Raw genomic sequence first — 14,307 nt, forward strand, 5'->3', positions numbered from 1 at the left:
TAAATAAATAAAATTAAATTAAAAACATTCTGTGATCGTCAAATCAAAAGTTTTTTTTCAGGGATATGTCTAGGTGTGGATCTTTTTGCATCAGGTTTTGTTATTTTCATTTTCATTATTTTTCTACTGAACTGTAGTTGTTAGAAGTGAACAGAATTCAGTGATTTGCTAAACATCATAAACCCATATTCTATTTATAATAGAAAATAAACAGCATATCAGATGTCAAGACCTAGACATACCGACTCATGAAAGGTATGAGCTCATTTTGTATTTCATGACAGGAACACATCTAAAAAAAAAAAAAGCAGGGACGGGGCAAGAAAAGGCTGGAAAAGTAAGTGGAGCCAATGAAAAAAGCTGGTGGAGATTTTTGCAACTAGTTAGGTAAATCAGCAACAGGTCAGTAACACGACAGGGTGTCAAAGGAGCATTTTAGAGAGTCTCAGAAGTAAAGATGGGCAGAGGTCCACGAAGATGCAAAAACCCGAGTCTATAAATTGTGAAACAATTTCAGAAAAATGCTCCTAATCGTAAAATTGCTCTTTTTTTTTTTTTTTTTTTTTTTTTTTTTTACAATACATAGATGTGTCATTCTAATAGGGCTGTGTAGACTTTTTGGAGCCACTGTACATCCATGCACTTTATTTGGCTCATTGTCTGATGATTACAGGTTAGTTTCTTCAGATCTTGACTTAATTTTGCCTTATGTTGAGATAAAAACACTAGTTTTCACATGAAGATGAGTCCATTTCAGTCACTATCTTTGAAAATCGTCTTAATATTGGAGAAACCCCAAACTGTTATCCTAAGAGAATGAAAGAAATAATCGAATACCTCAAGAAAACAACACAAACTATAATAAAAACTACTATTTATCACAAAAAGTATGCAAAATAGAATATATGCATGAAGAAAAAGAGATGTGCTTATCCACAAATAATCCTAAACTTCTATCTAAATCTTCAAATTCCCTTTTTAACACATTAAATTACCTTTTGATTTCTGAATTTCTGTAGCCATTTTTTAAAAATTGTATCAGTTTCAAATGTAGTCCAGCACTTTAAAATGTATGTATTTATGCTATTATGTCATTAGTTTATGTATAATTCACCCCTTGTGTTTCCCACCTATCAATTCCCCTAATTGTGCATCTGGAGTCAGACTTTCAGCTTACCTAAGAATGCATGTACTAAAGTTTCAGGTGTTGATGCTGGTAAATGTTGAAGCAGCAGAATGACACTGTCAGAAATCTTGTGTGGAAAAAATAGAAACCCACCAGTTTAGAGAGTTAAATTGTTTAATGAATTCCATGGAAAGCTGCTCATTGGGCTTTAATAATTCCGACGCTGAAGTGAGATGTTTGCTGCGATGCCAGTTTAATAAGAAAGGTCAGGAAGGTCACACAGCATGTCTTCATTCGTCTCTGAAGTCCGGTCAGTGGCTGCACACAGAGATGCGGATGTGGACCAAAGTGTGGGTCAAGAGGTGGTGTTGACCTGTCGGCAGGCCGGAGGAAAGGTCCAAAAGGTCACGGATGTAGATGGCAGGATGCCAGGTGATACTGAAGTCATAAATCAATAAAAGTCATGTGAAATGTTACATTTATCAGAAACTGCTGTGGATACAAACATGCAGGCCTGGATTATTTTCTATGATTGGATTACACCCACTATGAATTGATAGTTATTTATATTCAGTTGGATATCACATCAGCTAGTGGAGCTGCAAAGACTGAGACTGTAGAGAACATCAACAAACAGCAGATACAGGCTTGTTAGTCTGCTTTAGCTCTATGGGGGTCTAGTAATCCTGTTGTGTATTTGCTTTAAATACTTTGAAAATCAATGTTATGTTTTCAATTTAAATTTGGACCTATGCAGTGATATTTTATTCTAATAATCAACCCTGATAATGTCTCATGCATTAAAAAGTCCACATGCTAATCCAGCATGCAAAGATTATCTGATTGGTTTCTTTAATAAGGCATTTGATGCAAGAACGGGTTTTTGCCTCAGCTGAAAAGATATAAAGGTTAAAATTTGACAATATTCAGTGTTGCACCATAAGATTAGCGGTATTACTTTTCCGTTGACTGAATATCAAACATTAACCAGCTCAGTCTGAGGCTAGAAAGAAGTACTTCCTCTTTTAGAAATACTTGAGACAGCTGGATTTACCCAGAAGTGGTTTTAGTCATTTTGAGGCCTGAGGCAAAGAGCAAAATGAAGCCCTTCCCTGTTTATCTGAAAGCAATCATAATGAGAGTGCAAAGGAAAACATTTTTTCAGATAACAAAGCCAGAGAAGCACAGGTCATACCAAAATCTGAAATCTGAATAAACAGCAGAACTTCAGGACAAGGTTATTATAGTTAACTAAAACTAAAATTTGAAAATCATTTTAGTTAACTCAAACCAAATAAAGCTCTACCAAAAAAAAAAAAAAAAAAAACTAACCAAAACTACATAGTGCACTTACAAAACTAACTAAAAATAAAATAAAACTAAAGACAAAATATCCTTAGTTTTAGTCTTTGGCACAGCCAAACTGACTGGCACCGACACCCAAGTCTGGAGGGGGTAAATGACCTGATTTGATTGGTTAGAACTTCACACAGTCGTGATTTTATGTCTGGAGTTGTATTCAAGCATCAACTTTAAATAAATAAAATGATAAATGAAGGTTAGCCTGTTTGAATATGTTTTTAAAATGTATGATGTTCACTCAGCTCTGAGGTGAATCTGAAAAAAAATGAAACTAACACTGAAACGAATATACACTCAACTAAAATGAAGCTTTATTGCAAAATAAAAACAAAACTACACTAACAAATCAGCTGTAAAACTGATCAAAACTGAACTTAAACACTGAAAGTGAAAACAAAATATAAATAATAAATAAAAATTAAAGCTGCAAGCAGCGATAACGGGCCCTCGTAGCCCGTTTCATGTCAAGGTGTTACGCGAAAGCGGATACGTAGCAACCGTTGCATGCCAGCAACAAGGTGCACTGAACCCATGGGTTATGTGAGTTTTGCAACACTCACACTGTCACAGAAACAGAGGGTGATACCTGTCATTCATTTCCAGAGCTTGCCATTATTTTGGCAGTAAAACTAATGGGAAGGAGGCATGCGCCCTGAAAATTTTGAATGCAGCTCCAAATTATGAACCAATCACCGTATAGTCATTTTCACAGCTCCTCTTTCTGCTCTGCTTGGCTCAGCCACTGTTTCTCTATCTCTCTCTCCTGCATGCTTGCAGCCTCACTCCCTCTCCCTCGTGTGCACACTCACTCCACAGGAGAAAAATGACCGAGTGGCTAAAAGCATTAACTGAATGTTCCAATCATTGGTGATGAAGATCGACCAGAGGAGCAAATAGAGGGCTCAAGATGTGTACTAGTTTGTTTCATCATTTTCATCAATGCTTTTATATCTATTTATATCTCCTCTCAAGAATGAAAATGGTCTCCAGCAGCAAAGATCACCACTCATGGAGATGTGCAACTCAAGTTGTGAAATCGGTCTACAGCAGCAAAGATCATCACTCATGGAGATGTGCAACTCAAGTTGTGAAATCGGTCTACAGCAGCAAAGATCATCACTCATGGAGATGTGCAACTCAAGATGTGAAAATGGTCTCCAGCAGCAAAGTTTATCACTCATGGAGATGTGCAACTCAAGTATGAAAATGGTCTCCAGCAGCAAAGATTGTGGATTGTAGAGATGTTCTACTCCAGATTTGAAGTCTCAGAGAAACTGCAGTTAAACTCAATCTGTGTCTTAGCTCAGTTGAATGGGTAACTACCCCATAATCATGAGGTTGTTGGTTCAAATCCTCTGTGGAGTTTTGAAGCAGCTGGTGTAAATTGCTGTCTCAGGAGTAAAAAAGACTGCCAAAGAGTTAGAAGGCTGTGGGTTTGATTCTTGGTGCATTCTTAAGTCCAGTCCCCAAAAGCAGAGATCAGATCTTCTGAGAAACATGATCAGGTGTGTGTCTCAGTGGAGTAGTGGAAAAGCCAACTGACTGTGAATCAGGAGTTCACAGGTTCAAATCTTACCATGGGTTCAACTATTTTAAAAGTCTGAGTCCAAATCTAGACTTCAGGAGACCTGGACAGCAGTTGGCATTTCAAATCTAACCAATGTCTTTAAGTTTTCAAGATTTTAGTCCAAATAAAGAAGGAAAAGCCCCTCTGAGGCTCTGCTGGATGTCTGGCTCTATAGTCTAAAGAGATAGTGGACTGACTTGGGATTCGGAGGTTCCAGGTTCGATTCCCATCTTGGTCTAAGTGAATTTTAAAGCCACGTCCTGAACAAAGAGGTCAAATGCGCCAGGAGAAGAGATAGCAGTGTGAAAGGTATGGCGGCGGTGACACAGAGGACTGGACTAGACCAGTTCTGCAGGGGATGCTGGGGTTCAAACCCCACTGTGGCCGGTACCTGGATCAAGGCATGCCTGATGGAGAAGGGGGGATGCGGTGCTGCGCCCCCCCTGGGGAGCCGTCAGAGATGTAAGCAGGGGGTTATGCAACAAAAATGCAGACACAGCTGGAGTTTTACAGGATGGAGTCTTTATTTGCATGCATGCATGGTCACTGAGCCCTCATGGGGACGTCTTCTCCTCTGCTGTAGAAACAGGAAATACTCACCACGCTGTCCTCCAGGGTCAGGGTACCAAAGTATCATTTATTTTGAAAGGGCATTTGAACGTACGGAAATCAAGAAAATGGACAACTTCACTTGTTTTTTGATTAGTGTCCAGAATCGAAAAACGAGTGAAGTTTTCCCATTTCTTGATTTCCGTACGTTCAAATGCCGTTTCAAAATAAATGATACTTTGGCACCCTGACCCTCCAGGCCCTTCAGGTCCTCTCTGGCCTGCTGCCTCTGCTCATTCAGCAGCCTGCAAACAAAAAACACATGAACTCACATTCCACATAAATAAACGTACAGATGAGTCCTTTACTCACATGAGTTTCTGCAGCTTGGCGTCCTTCTCCTGCTCTTCAGTCTTCAGTTTGTCGTAGTCTGACATCAGCCTCTCCTGCTCCAGCAGCAGACCCTGGTTCAGACTAAGAGGAGACGCTCGTTAAGCTCTGATTGGGCGCTTTTTAATGGCAGAATAACTGTCTGGAGAAATGTCAACAAACCACATCAACATACAGTGCTTGACAAATTTATTAGACCACCTGTCATATTTGTCTCAAAGACCATCCAGCATCATGAAGTGCTTTAATGTGGACTCTTTCATTTTCAGTGAGCTCTCCACGTTTTATCATTTTGAACAGGAATGAGGAATTTCAAACCGAATTCACCCAAATTTGAGCCGGCTCACTGGGCTTCTCTGAGAAGTCAGAAATGAATCAGGCATAACATTCAACCACTAAAACTCATTTTTCTGTTCAGGAATGCAAGTAAATAACTATAATTTGACATATTAATCAAGAAATATTAATGTGCTTTACTATTTTTTCAGTTTTTTTTAGTAAATCAGTAAATTTGAAAATTCATGTATAACAGCAACAATAATTATATTTTAGCATTAAAAATATCCTTTGGGTTAAAGAGCTTCTACATATTGGTGTATTAACCATTGCAGAAACATAAAAAATGATTTTGGTAATTACCAATGCTGTTAATTTAGGGCAGCTGTGGCATAAACCTTACTTTGGTTAGGGTGGTCTAATAAATTTGTTAAGCACAGTATATTCATTTTGTTCATCTGTTTCTGGAAATTTCTCCAAAGAGTTATTTGGCTTCAAAAATGGTACAAGGCAGAACATTTCTGAAATGATAGAGCTTTACATCAGGGGGTCCTAACCTTTTTTCTTTGGGTCCCTCTACTCTAAATACTCTGGAGCCCCCCAGGACAATCTTTGAGAAATTAAACATCCTTTTTAATTGTTTTATTGACTAAATCCCCGTATAACAGGCCTGCATAAACGAGTTCTTCATAAATATCTGCATATAAACTATCGATCATTACAACGGCATTTAGAGCCACCATAAGAACACCAAAATGAGAAGGTTCAGTCAATTTTTAAGTAAAATCTCAAACATTTCTAATTTAACAAGTCATAAATTTACCAGAAAAAGAAAACTGGAAATTTATGTCAGCTAAAAGGTATAATTTTTTGTCATTATTAAATCCAAAAGAGCTGTGGAAAAAGAAAATGACAAGAGAAGAAACTGTTTTCCTTCCATAAGTCCTACAGTTGATGGCCTAATCAGGGTATTTTTCTTAGTAGGATCAATCAGTGAGGAAATGATCCAAGAATGATCACATTATCATTATTCTCCAGACTCTGAAGAGACATTTCTGTTCACTGTTTTCAGTTTGGATCCTTGTAAATTCACTAGTTTAGGATGTTCAATTCTGACATTAAAAACTTGAAATTTTAAAGTGCATGATGAAATAGTTTAGGATTTTTGAACTACAAAATTCTGTGTTCAGGTTCTTAAAAAAAATTTTGACTTTATAATCTCAAAAATGTACTTTTAAATGTCACCTTCTTCCAAGAAATGTACAGATCCTTTTTATTTTGTTCAACCTTTTAGAGGGCTCTAATACTTCCTCTTACATTTTGAATCATGACTCTATAAATAAAAGTTCATTATAGGTGCTGCCCCAGGGATGCCCGGACCCCAGGTAGGGAACCTTCACATGACAACAGTGTAACAGGTGTGTGTAGACTTTTAGAGCCAGTGTAAAGCCAGACTACAGTTGTATGCAGCTAAAAGTTCCTCGCTCAGTAAAGAAGGGTGGTACGAGGATTTTACATCCTTCCTCATGAGGATCACACACAGCAGACAGTCATAATGACTGTCACTACTTTGGTTTGAAAAGACAATAAAAAACAAACTTTAGGATCATTTAAACCAGCATAAAGTGGTTCAATGAGAACCAATCAAATCTGTGGAAATATCCTAGATCTAAATAAAACATCAAACACGAATAGGTTTGTTGATTTTTCTACTGCTTCATTCGTCTCTGAGGACTTGAAGTCAAAATTTTAGGCCCGGTTCAGACAGTTTTGACTAAGTTCCAGATCCAGTTCAAGTCTTGTCACAGACAGTTATTAGTCTAAATGAGTAAAAATCAACGTGTGGCTTTATTGGGATGGTTTGTGGCTCTTTTATGTCTTCATTTCAAATATTTTTCCCCTGAAAACCTTAAAAAACTTCCACCTCAGGAATGATCCATATCAAGCCACATTAATCAGTTTGTTTCCACTCTCATAGAGGAGGCTTTAATCGTCAACCTTTATTTTTTATTTATTTATTTATTTTTGGACACTTTTAATCCATTTTTGCCTCTTTTAGCCCATTTGTGCCACTTCTTATGGCCAGTTTTGTAGTTTTTGCCACTTTCATCCTGGTTTTTGCTATCTGCAATTCTTCCCCCTTTTTCACAGTTTTTTGGCCACTTTTCACCCAATTTTAGCTGCTTTCGACATTAAATGACACTTTTTATGTTTTTTTCACTCTTTTAAGCATTTTGCCAATTTAGTCACTTTTCACCATAATTTACCACATTTTTGCCACTTTTTGACTATTTTACTCAATTTTCACTATTTTTTTTACCACATTTTTGCCACTTTTTGACTATTTTACTCAATTTTCACAATTTTTTTTACCACATTTTTGTCGCTTTTTGACCATTTTAGTCACTTTCCATGAATTTTTACTACATTGTTGCCACTTTCTGACCATTTTTATCATCTGTAGCTCCTTTTTTAATGTCACTTCTCATCCATTTTTGCCACTTTACACCCGTTTTTTGCCATTTTATTCCAATTTTGCACCTTTTCACCATGTTTTGCTGCTTTTGGTCCTTGTATTCACTATTCATTCATTTTTACCATATTTCTGCATCTTTTTGCCTATTTTAGTCACCATCCACTATTTTTAACCATATTTTTTCAGTCCTTGACCATTTTAGTCACTTTTTTCATTAATTTTTTTACCACATTTTTGCCTGTTTTTTGCCCATTTTAGTCACCATCCACTATTTTAACCACATTTTTTCAGCTTTTTGCCATTGAAGTCACTTTTCACTATTTTATACCACATTTTTGCAGCTTTTTGACCATTTTAGTCACTATTTTCATTAATTTTTTTTACCACATTTTTGCCACTTTTTGCCCATTTTAGTCACTTGTTACTATTTTTTACCACATTTTTGCAGCTTCTGACTATTTTTATCTTCCATAACTCCTTTTTTACATCGCTTTTGCCCCATTTCTGCTACTTGTCACCTAGTTGTTGCCATTTAATGCCTATTTTTCGCCTTTTCACTAATTCTGTTTCCACTTTTTGGCCATTTTAGTCACTTTTCACAATTTTAAGTACATTTTTTTGCTGCTTTCTGACCACTTTTGTTATCTGTAACTCCTTTTTTTGACACTTTCATCCAGTTTTTGCCATTTTATTCCAATTTTTAACCTTTCACCATTTTTTCTGCCTTTTGAACATTTATGTCTTTTTTAATCCATTTTTGCCACTTTTCACCACTTTAAATGTGGCTATTGTAAAGGTATTTTCAACAATGTGGCTCTTTGGTTGAGCAGTGTTCAGTAACACTGGTCTAAATAATTAGTGTACTTATTTTACTGCAGACTTTGATTCAAATATCTCATGCCATGTGTTTCTTCTTATGTCTGTGGTCTCTAACGTCTTTAAAAATGTAGTTTGATTTAAAACAGTCAGACTTACTCTGTGGACTCGTCCAGCATCCTCTGCTTGTCTTCGATCTGATCTCTCAGTCGGCTCAGCTGTTTGTGGTGAGCCCCTCTGTGGTTCTCCAGCTGCTCCTCCAGAGTTTTCTGTGCCACAGAGAGACAAAAACATTCAGCTATTTCACATTTCTGTAACAGAGATTCTCAGTGACGTGTTTCCTCCTCACCCTTTATGTCCCCGTCCCCATCGTGTCTGCTGATGTCCTCCTTCTCCTTCTCCTCTCCTGACATCTTGTGTCTTTTCTCTGATGGAAAAAAAGGGGAAATTCCATCAAGTTTGCCTGTTTTTACTTGAGCTAAGATGTTTTAATGGTTAATATAAATTAATAAAGAAATATAAATGCAGCTTAGTGAGCTCCTTGGTCAGAGCGTCCTGGCTCTTCTTCTGCTCCATGTTCTGCATGTAGTCCTTCAGAGACTTGATCTTGGTCTGGTGCTGCACAGATGACACAAAAAATGTGCTGTTTGTTTGCGCTGCTCACTTCCTGCCAACGTTTATATGTTCCCATTTTTTAAATATCCATTTATTTTGTGGTCGACTGTCACTAGGAAGCAACCTGACTTCATCTGTCCACACTAACATTTGTGTGTCAGCCATGTTTGTCTGTTGACACCACCAGGAGGAAGGAAAGGTGTGCATGCATGTGTTTCATTGTCAGTCACACTGCCAACTACTGGCCTGGCATGCATACTACAGCAGTCTCAGGCACATTTGTGGATCTGACTGACATTTAAACACCAAACCTTAAAACAGTGAAGAAAAGAGATTCTGTTCTCAGCGGATAGTTTTTGTGTAAAAATGGCTGTAGTGATAATCATGCTAAATGTGCTGCTTTTTGACCACAAAAATAAAAATGGCAGACTTCCTCTTTGTTTTACGGCATGGGTCTGAAGGCTTTTTTGTAGAACTTAAAATGATGTATAAGTTCAAGAATTTTCAAAATCCTTGGATAATCCTACTGCAGGGGCTGAATTTTCAAATTACTGTAGGGGGCGTTACTGAGCCAAAAAGCCATGCTGACCGACAATCATCCTATCAATCACCTTGTTTTGCTACTGGGTGTTTTTCTGCCAAGTTTCATGGCTTTACAAGTTTTGTAAGCACTAGATAATTCTACTTCCTGTTGCATGGCAAATGAAAAATTGTCTCTGCCACACCATTTTAGGTAAGGGCTCTTGAATTTGAGTAATATCAACCTTGAGGAATGTGCCTGGGCTAATTTCAGCAGGATTTGGTCAATTTTGTAATAATTGGAAATTTTTTAGTGAACACCAGCCAGTTTTATCACATGATGCAGCATTTCAATTTAAGGGGCCGCCATGGCCACGCCTTTCCACTAATAAGAAAACTCCAAATAACTTTGGACCTAAGACATCTCTTCTTGCTCTACACCAAAGATCAAGTAGTTTGGATGAATGCCCTTGGACTAATTCATTCAAATACAACCCCTAAAATATGACTTGTTTTACAAAAAAAAATCAAAATGGCTGACTTCCTGTTTGACGATATGGTTACGAAGGATTTTTTTTGCATCCTGACATGACACATCTGCCCACACATGTTCAAAACCCTAGGTCAACCTGCTGGGGGTGCTGAATTTTTGAAATGTTCTAGGGGGTGCCATTGAGCCCAAAGGCCACGCCCACCTACAAAATGAGCATCAATCATCTCAGAATGCCAATGAGATTTATTTTGCCAAGTTTCATTGCTCTAGATGTCTTATTACCATTTGAAAAACCTACTTCCTGTTTCATGGCAAACAAAAAATTGCCATGGCCACACCCTTTAACGTAGACATGTGACCATTATCTATGTGTAAGGCCAACTCCTTGTGAACTGCCTGAGTAAATTTCACAATGATCTGTCCAACCATGTAGGTTCTGCGATGTGAAATTCAGGAGTAGTGACTTTCTGTTGCCAGAGGGTGGCGCTACATAATGTTTTTAAATTTCCAGCATGGATGTGTTGTGGCCTGGACTGTTATCAAGCACATGAAATCTGTCTCAGATTTGACCATGTATACTAGAGTTATGACTGTTTAAACATTTTTGGCGAGACAAAATGACGACTCTTGACTTTGTCGCCCCGCCGAGGCCACGCCCTCTGACGAAAAGTCAATTCTATTTTTCACAAAGCTAAATCCACTTCTTTAGTCCTTCCTGACACAAATTTGAAGTGGATATCTTGGATGTTTTTTTAACTGGAGCTTGCACCATAAACTTTGACATTTCCTGTCACCACTAGGTGGCGCTTTGATCTGTAAAAAATCTGACCATATGAATGGGTGCAGGCCATGACCTTCAATATACCTGAGCAATATGAGTCCAATTGGACAATGCACAGCTGAGTTATAAACTACTTCCTGTTACCAGAGAAATATGCAAATTTGAGGGCTCGCCATGGCCACACCTTTCGACTAATGAGAAAACCTCGAATAACTTTTCATCATCCATGTCTCATGTAGCTCTGTGCTGAAGTACAAGTAGATCGGATGAAATCCCTCAGAGGAGTTAATCCAGATATGACCCCTGGAAAAGGCCAACAACAGCCCCTTTTTTGCATATTTATTCAAAATGGCAGATTTCCTGTTGGAGATAGAGTGTAAGCCCAAGAGGCTTTTTTGTAGATCTCCCCAAGCCACAACTGCACACAAAATTTCATGAATCTATGACAAAGTCAAAACAGGGGGCTTTAACTTTGAAAACTGTTAGGGGGCGCTATATTTGCAATTCTGAATTTTCATGTTGGAGACCCAAAAAATATCAAAATTTTCGCGAGACCAGATGTACATGCAAAGTTTCCTGCGATTCAGAAATGTTAAGGTCTCAAAAGTCCATGCAATGACGGCAAATGTGCAAGTAAAACAATCCTAGCAAATACAATTAGGTCTTAGCGCCACTCGGTGATTGGGCCCTAATAAAAAATGAAAAATTCAAAACTATTATAACCTTGGTTCAGGAGCAGCACAACTCAAACTCCCTACAGCTGAACATTTTTTTATTTCTCACCAGGTAGAACTCCTAAAAACAAAAACGTGTGCTACTATTGGAGAAATATCCATACTTCTGCTACAAATCATACATTTTTATTAACTGAACAGGTTAAGTCATTGTTTAAACATCAGCCAATCTTGTATGTATAGCTTTAATTCAACCTGAAGTTTTCTAAAGACACTTTACAAAGAGGGACAGTCTAGACCACGGGTGTTAAACTCAAGGCCCAGGGGCCAAATGCAGGCCATGGTGCAGTTTTACCCAGCTGGCAAGATCATTTCATATTTTAATTAGAAGTGGCTCACCTGAATGAGGTCTGCAGATTTCCTCCAGTATAAAAATGTAAATTTAACCTTGGAAGATTAAAAAAAAAATCCTTGTTAAGTCATAAAAATCTGACAAAGTAGAGAGTAGAACTATTCAGGAATTGGCAAAAGAAACTGATGCGTTTTCATTTGATATTTTCATTTTGCATCCAAAGACTATGACCTAAACTTAGGATTTTAACTTTTTATTCCATATTTTGACCTTTAAATTCATAATTTTGACCTTTTTCTCTCATATTGTGACCTTTTAGGTTCACAATTTTGCATTTTAAATCATACTGTGGCCTTTTAAACTCCTAACTTTGACTTAAAATCCCATATTTTCACTTTTTAAACTCCTGATCTAGAATTTTGACTCTTTCTTTTTTTTTTTTTGCATTAAGCCGTTTCAGTTTCCTGAGAGGGGCGGAGTCAGACAGCTCATTAACATTTAAAGCCACAGACACAGAAACAGCTCTTTCTGAGCAGGGGTGAAACAGAGGGGGTTGTTAGACATACAAAAATTCCAAACTGGATTGTTTTTTTTTTTCAGAAACAGGTTTCACAGGCATCTTTTGGGGACCTCTGAGACCGATCGAACGTGTTTTAATAGGGTTAGATATGTCCCCTTAAAGTGAATTTTAAATGACTTAAAAACTTCTGTTTTCACTGGACTGAAATATTTGTAGTGACAGGCTAGTTTTATCTATGTTGCTATAATTCAATAATATAGCAGCATAGAAATGATTCTGAAATGCATCAATATAAAAATGAATCCATGTTGGAGAACTGGATCCTTTAATGAATGTCCCAAAATGATGCAAATGATGTTTACCTTGGAGTTTCCCTCTGTAGTTTTAAACATTTATCACATTTACTGAGCTAAATAGAACTCAGAAAGTTTAAATGCTACTTAAGTTTATAAGCAATTATCTTTTGACTTGAAGTGTGAAAATGTTTTATGTCTTTCTGAAGATATCAAACTCATGAACCAATCAGTGATTGAGGGCTATAGGTGAAAATCTCTCTTTATGCTAACTAAATGCAGGAAATCGGCCCTTCTTTCTCTGGAAAGGTGTAAAAAACTAAAAGATGCACTCAACTTCAAAAGGAAATTTTTATTTAACTTCATAGAAAACATCACTTTATAGTCTTTGATCATCAGGAAAGTGCTTTATCAGAACAACAAAAACAACGAAAGTCGACACGATCAGGAAAGAAACTGGAGACGAATTTAAGGGATGGACTGCATCGACTAAAAGGAGCGTCATTGCCCAGCAATGAAACTGTTAATCTTTACATGAACTGTCATTAAAACAAGAGACTAAAGCTGGCACCCACCGAAGGTAAAAAAGTGTTAAATTTTGGCTGTGTGTTGTTGATTTAAGGATTAAACTTGGCACTTTTGGCACTAAAACAATCAGTTCCCTTAGGTTAAACAGAGAACTTACACCAGAGCTCAAAGTGCTTCAGACAGCTCCAGTCTGGATCTTTTCTATCGTATCAGGAAATCAAAAGTCTGTAAACAAACTGAAATCATGTGTTGTGTTTCTTAGTGGTTGAAGTGAGCTTTAAGTATATGTCCAGGTGTTCTTTAGTATGCAGTAGTCTTTGTTCCCCCATCGTCCACCCTACGTTTCCCCGTGTTTTGTCTTCACATGATGGGGTAGCTAGCCAGGTTAGCGATGCCGCAGAGGTTTCCACGATTACGTGCCATCAGGATGTATCCGCTCTTTCCCCAGCTCTCGCCCCAGCTGTCAGAGGAGACAAAAACACGGCGTCAGAGATTGAAAGATTTTTGAGCATCACCTGCAGTCAAACAGCATTCAACTCATCAGGCTGTCATCAAATCAACGCCACGCCGACAAACTAAAAGCTGTTTCATTTTGGTGGCCTCATGAGCCACCTGATGCCTTCAGACAGGTGATGCAACCCACCTGTTCTTGACGATCCAGTATTTCTTGCCCTTGGGGGTCACTCCGAAGCCCACTGCCAGGACGGCGTGATTGATGTCGTCTTTGTTACAGTTGCGGTCGTAGTAAACACCTGAGCACACGGTGGAGAGGAAGACAGAGTGAGGAAGGATTTCAAGCATCAGTGAACAGACATACAAATGTAAAGCTCCAAACATGAACTTATGAATGAAAAAACTTGAGATAAAACACACTGAGGTTTAGATTCAGGTTGCACCAGCTGTGCCGACATCCAAAATGAGCCCATCTCCAGTGAGATGGTTTAAATGTAGGGAGTAGTTACATCCTGAA

General features: G+C 37.9%; 1 protein-coding gene across 1 annotated transcript in view; it reads right to left on the reverse strand.

The window, feature by feature from the left end:
* Positions 1 to 13,146: 13,146 nt before the first annotated feature.
* Positions 13,147 to 14,307, reverse strand: part of ctsk (cathepsin K) — a 39,454-nt gene continuing 38,293 nt past the window's right edge. The window contains exons 7-8 of the mRNA XM_041793630.1: positions 13,981 to 14,089; positions 13,147 to 13,797 (exon numbers count right to left, since the gene is read on the reverse strand). Coding sequence (XP_041649564.1) covers positions 13,698 to 13,797; positions 13,981 to 14,089 — 209 coding nt within the window. The 3' untranslated portion in view covers positions 13,147 to 13,697. The remainder of the gene's footprint in view (positions 13,798 to 13,980; positions 14,090 to 14,307) is intronic.

The sequence above is a fragment of the Cheilinus undulatus genome, linkage group 8 (assembly GCF_018320785.1).
Source record: "Cheilinus undulatus linkage group 8, ASM1832078v1, whole genome shotgun sequence".
Lineage (NCBI taxonomy): Eukaryota > Metazoa > Chordata > Actinopteri > Labriformes > Labridae > Cheilinus > Cheilinus undulatus.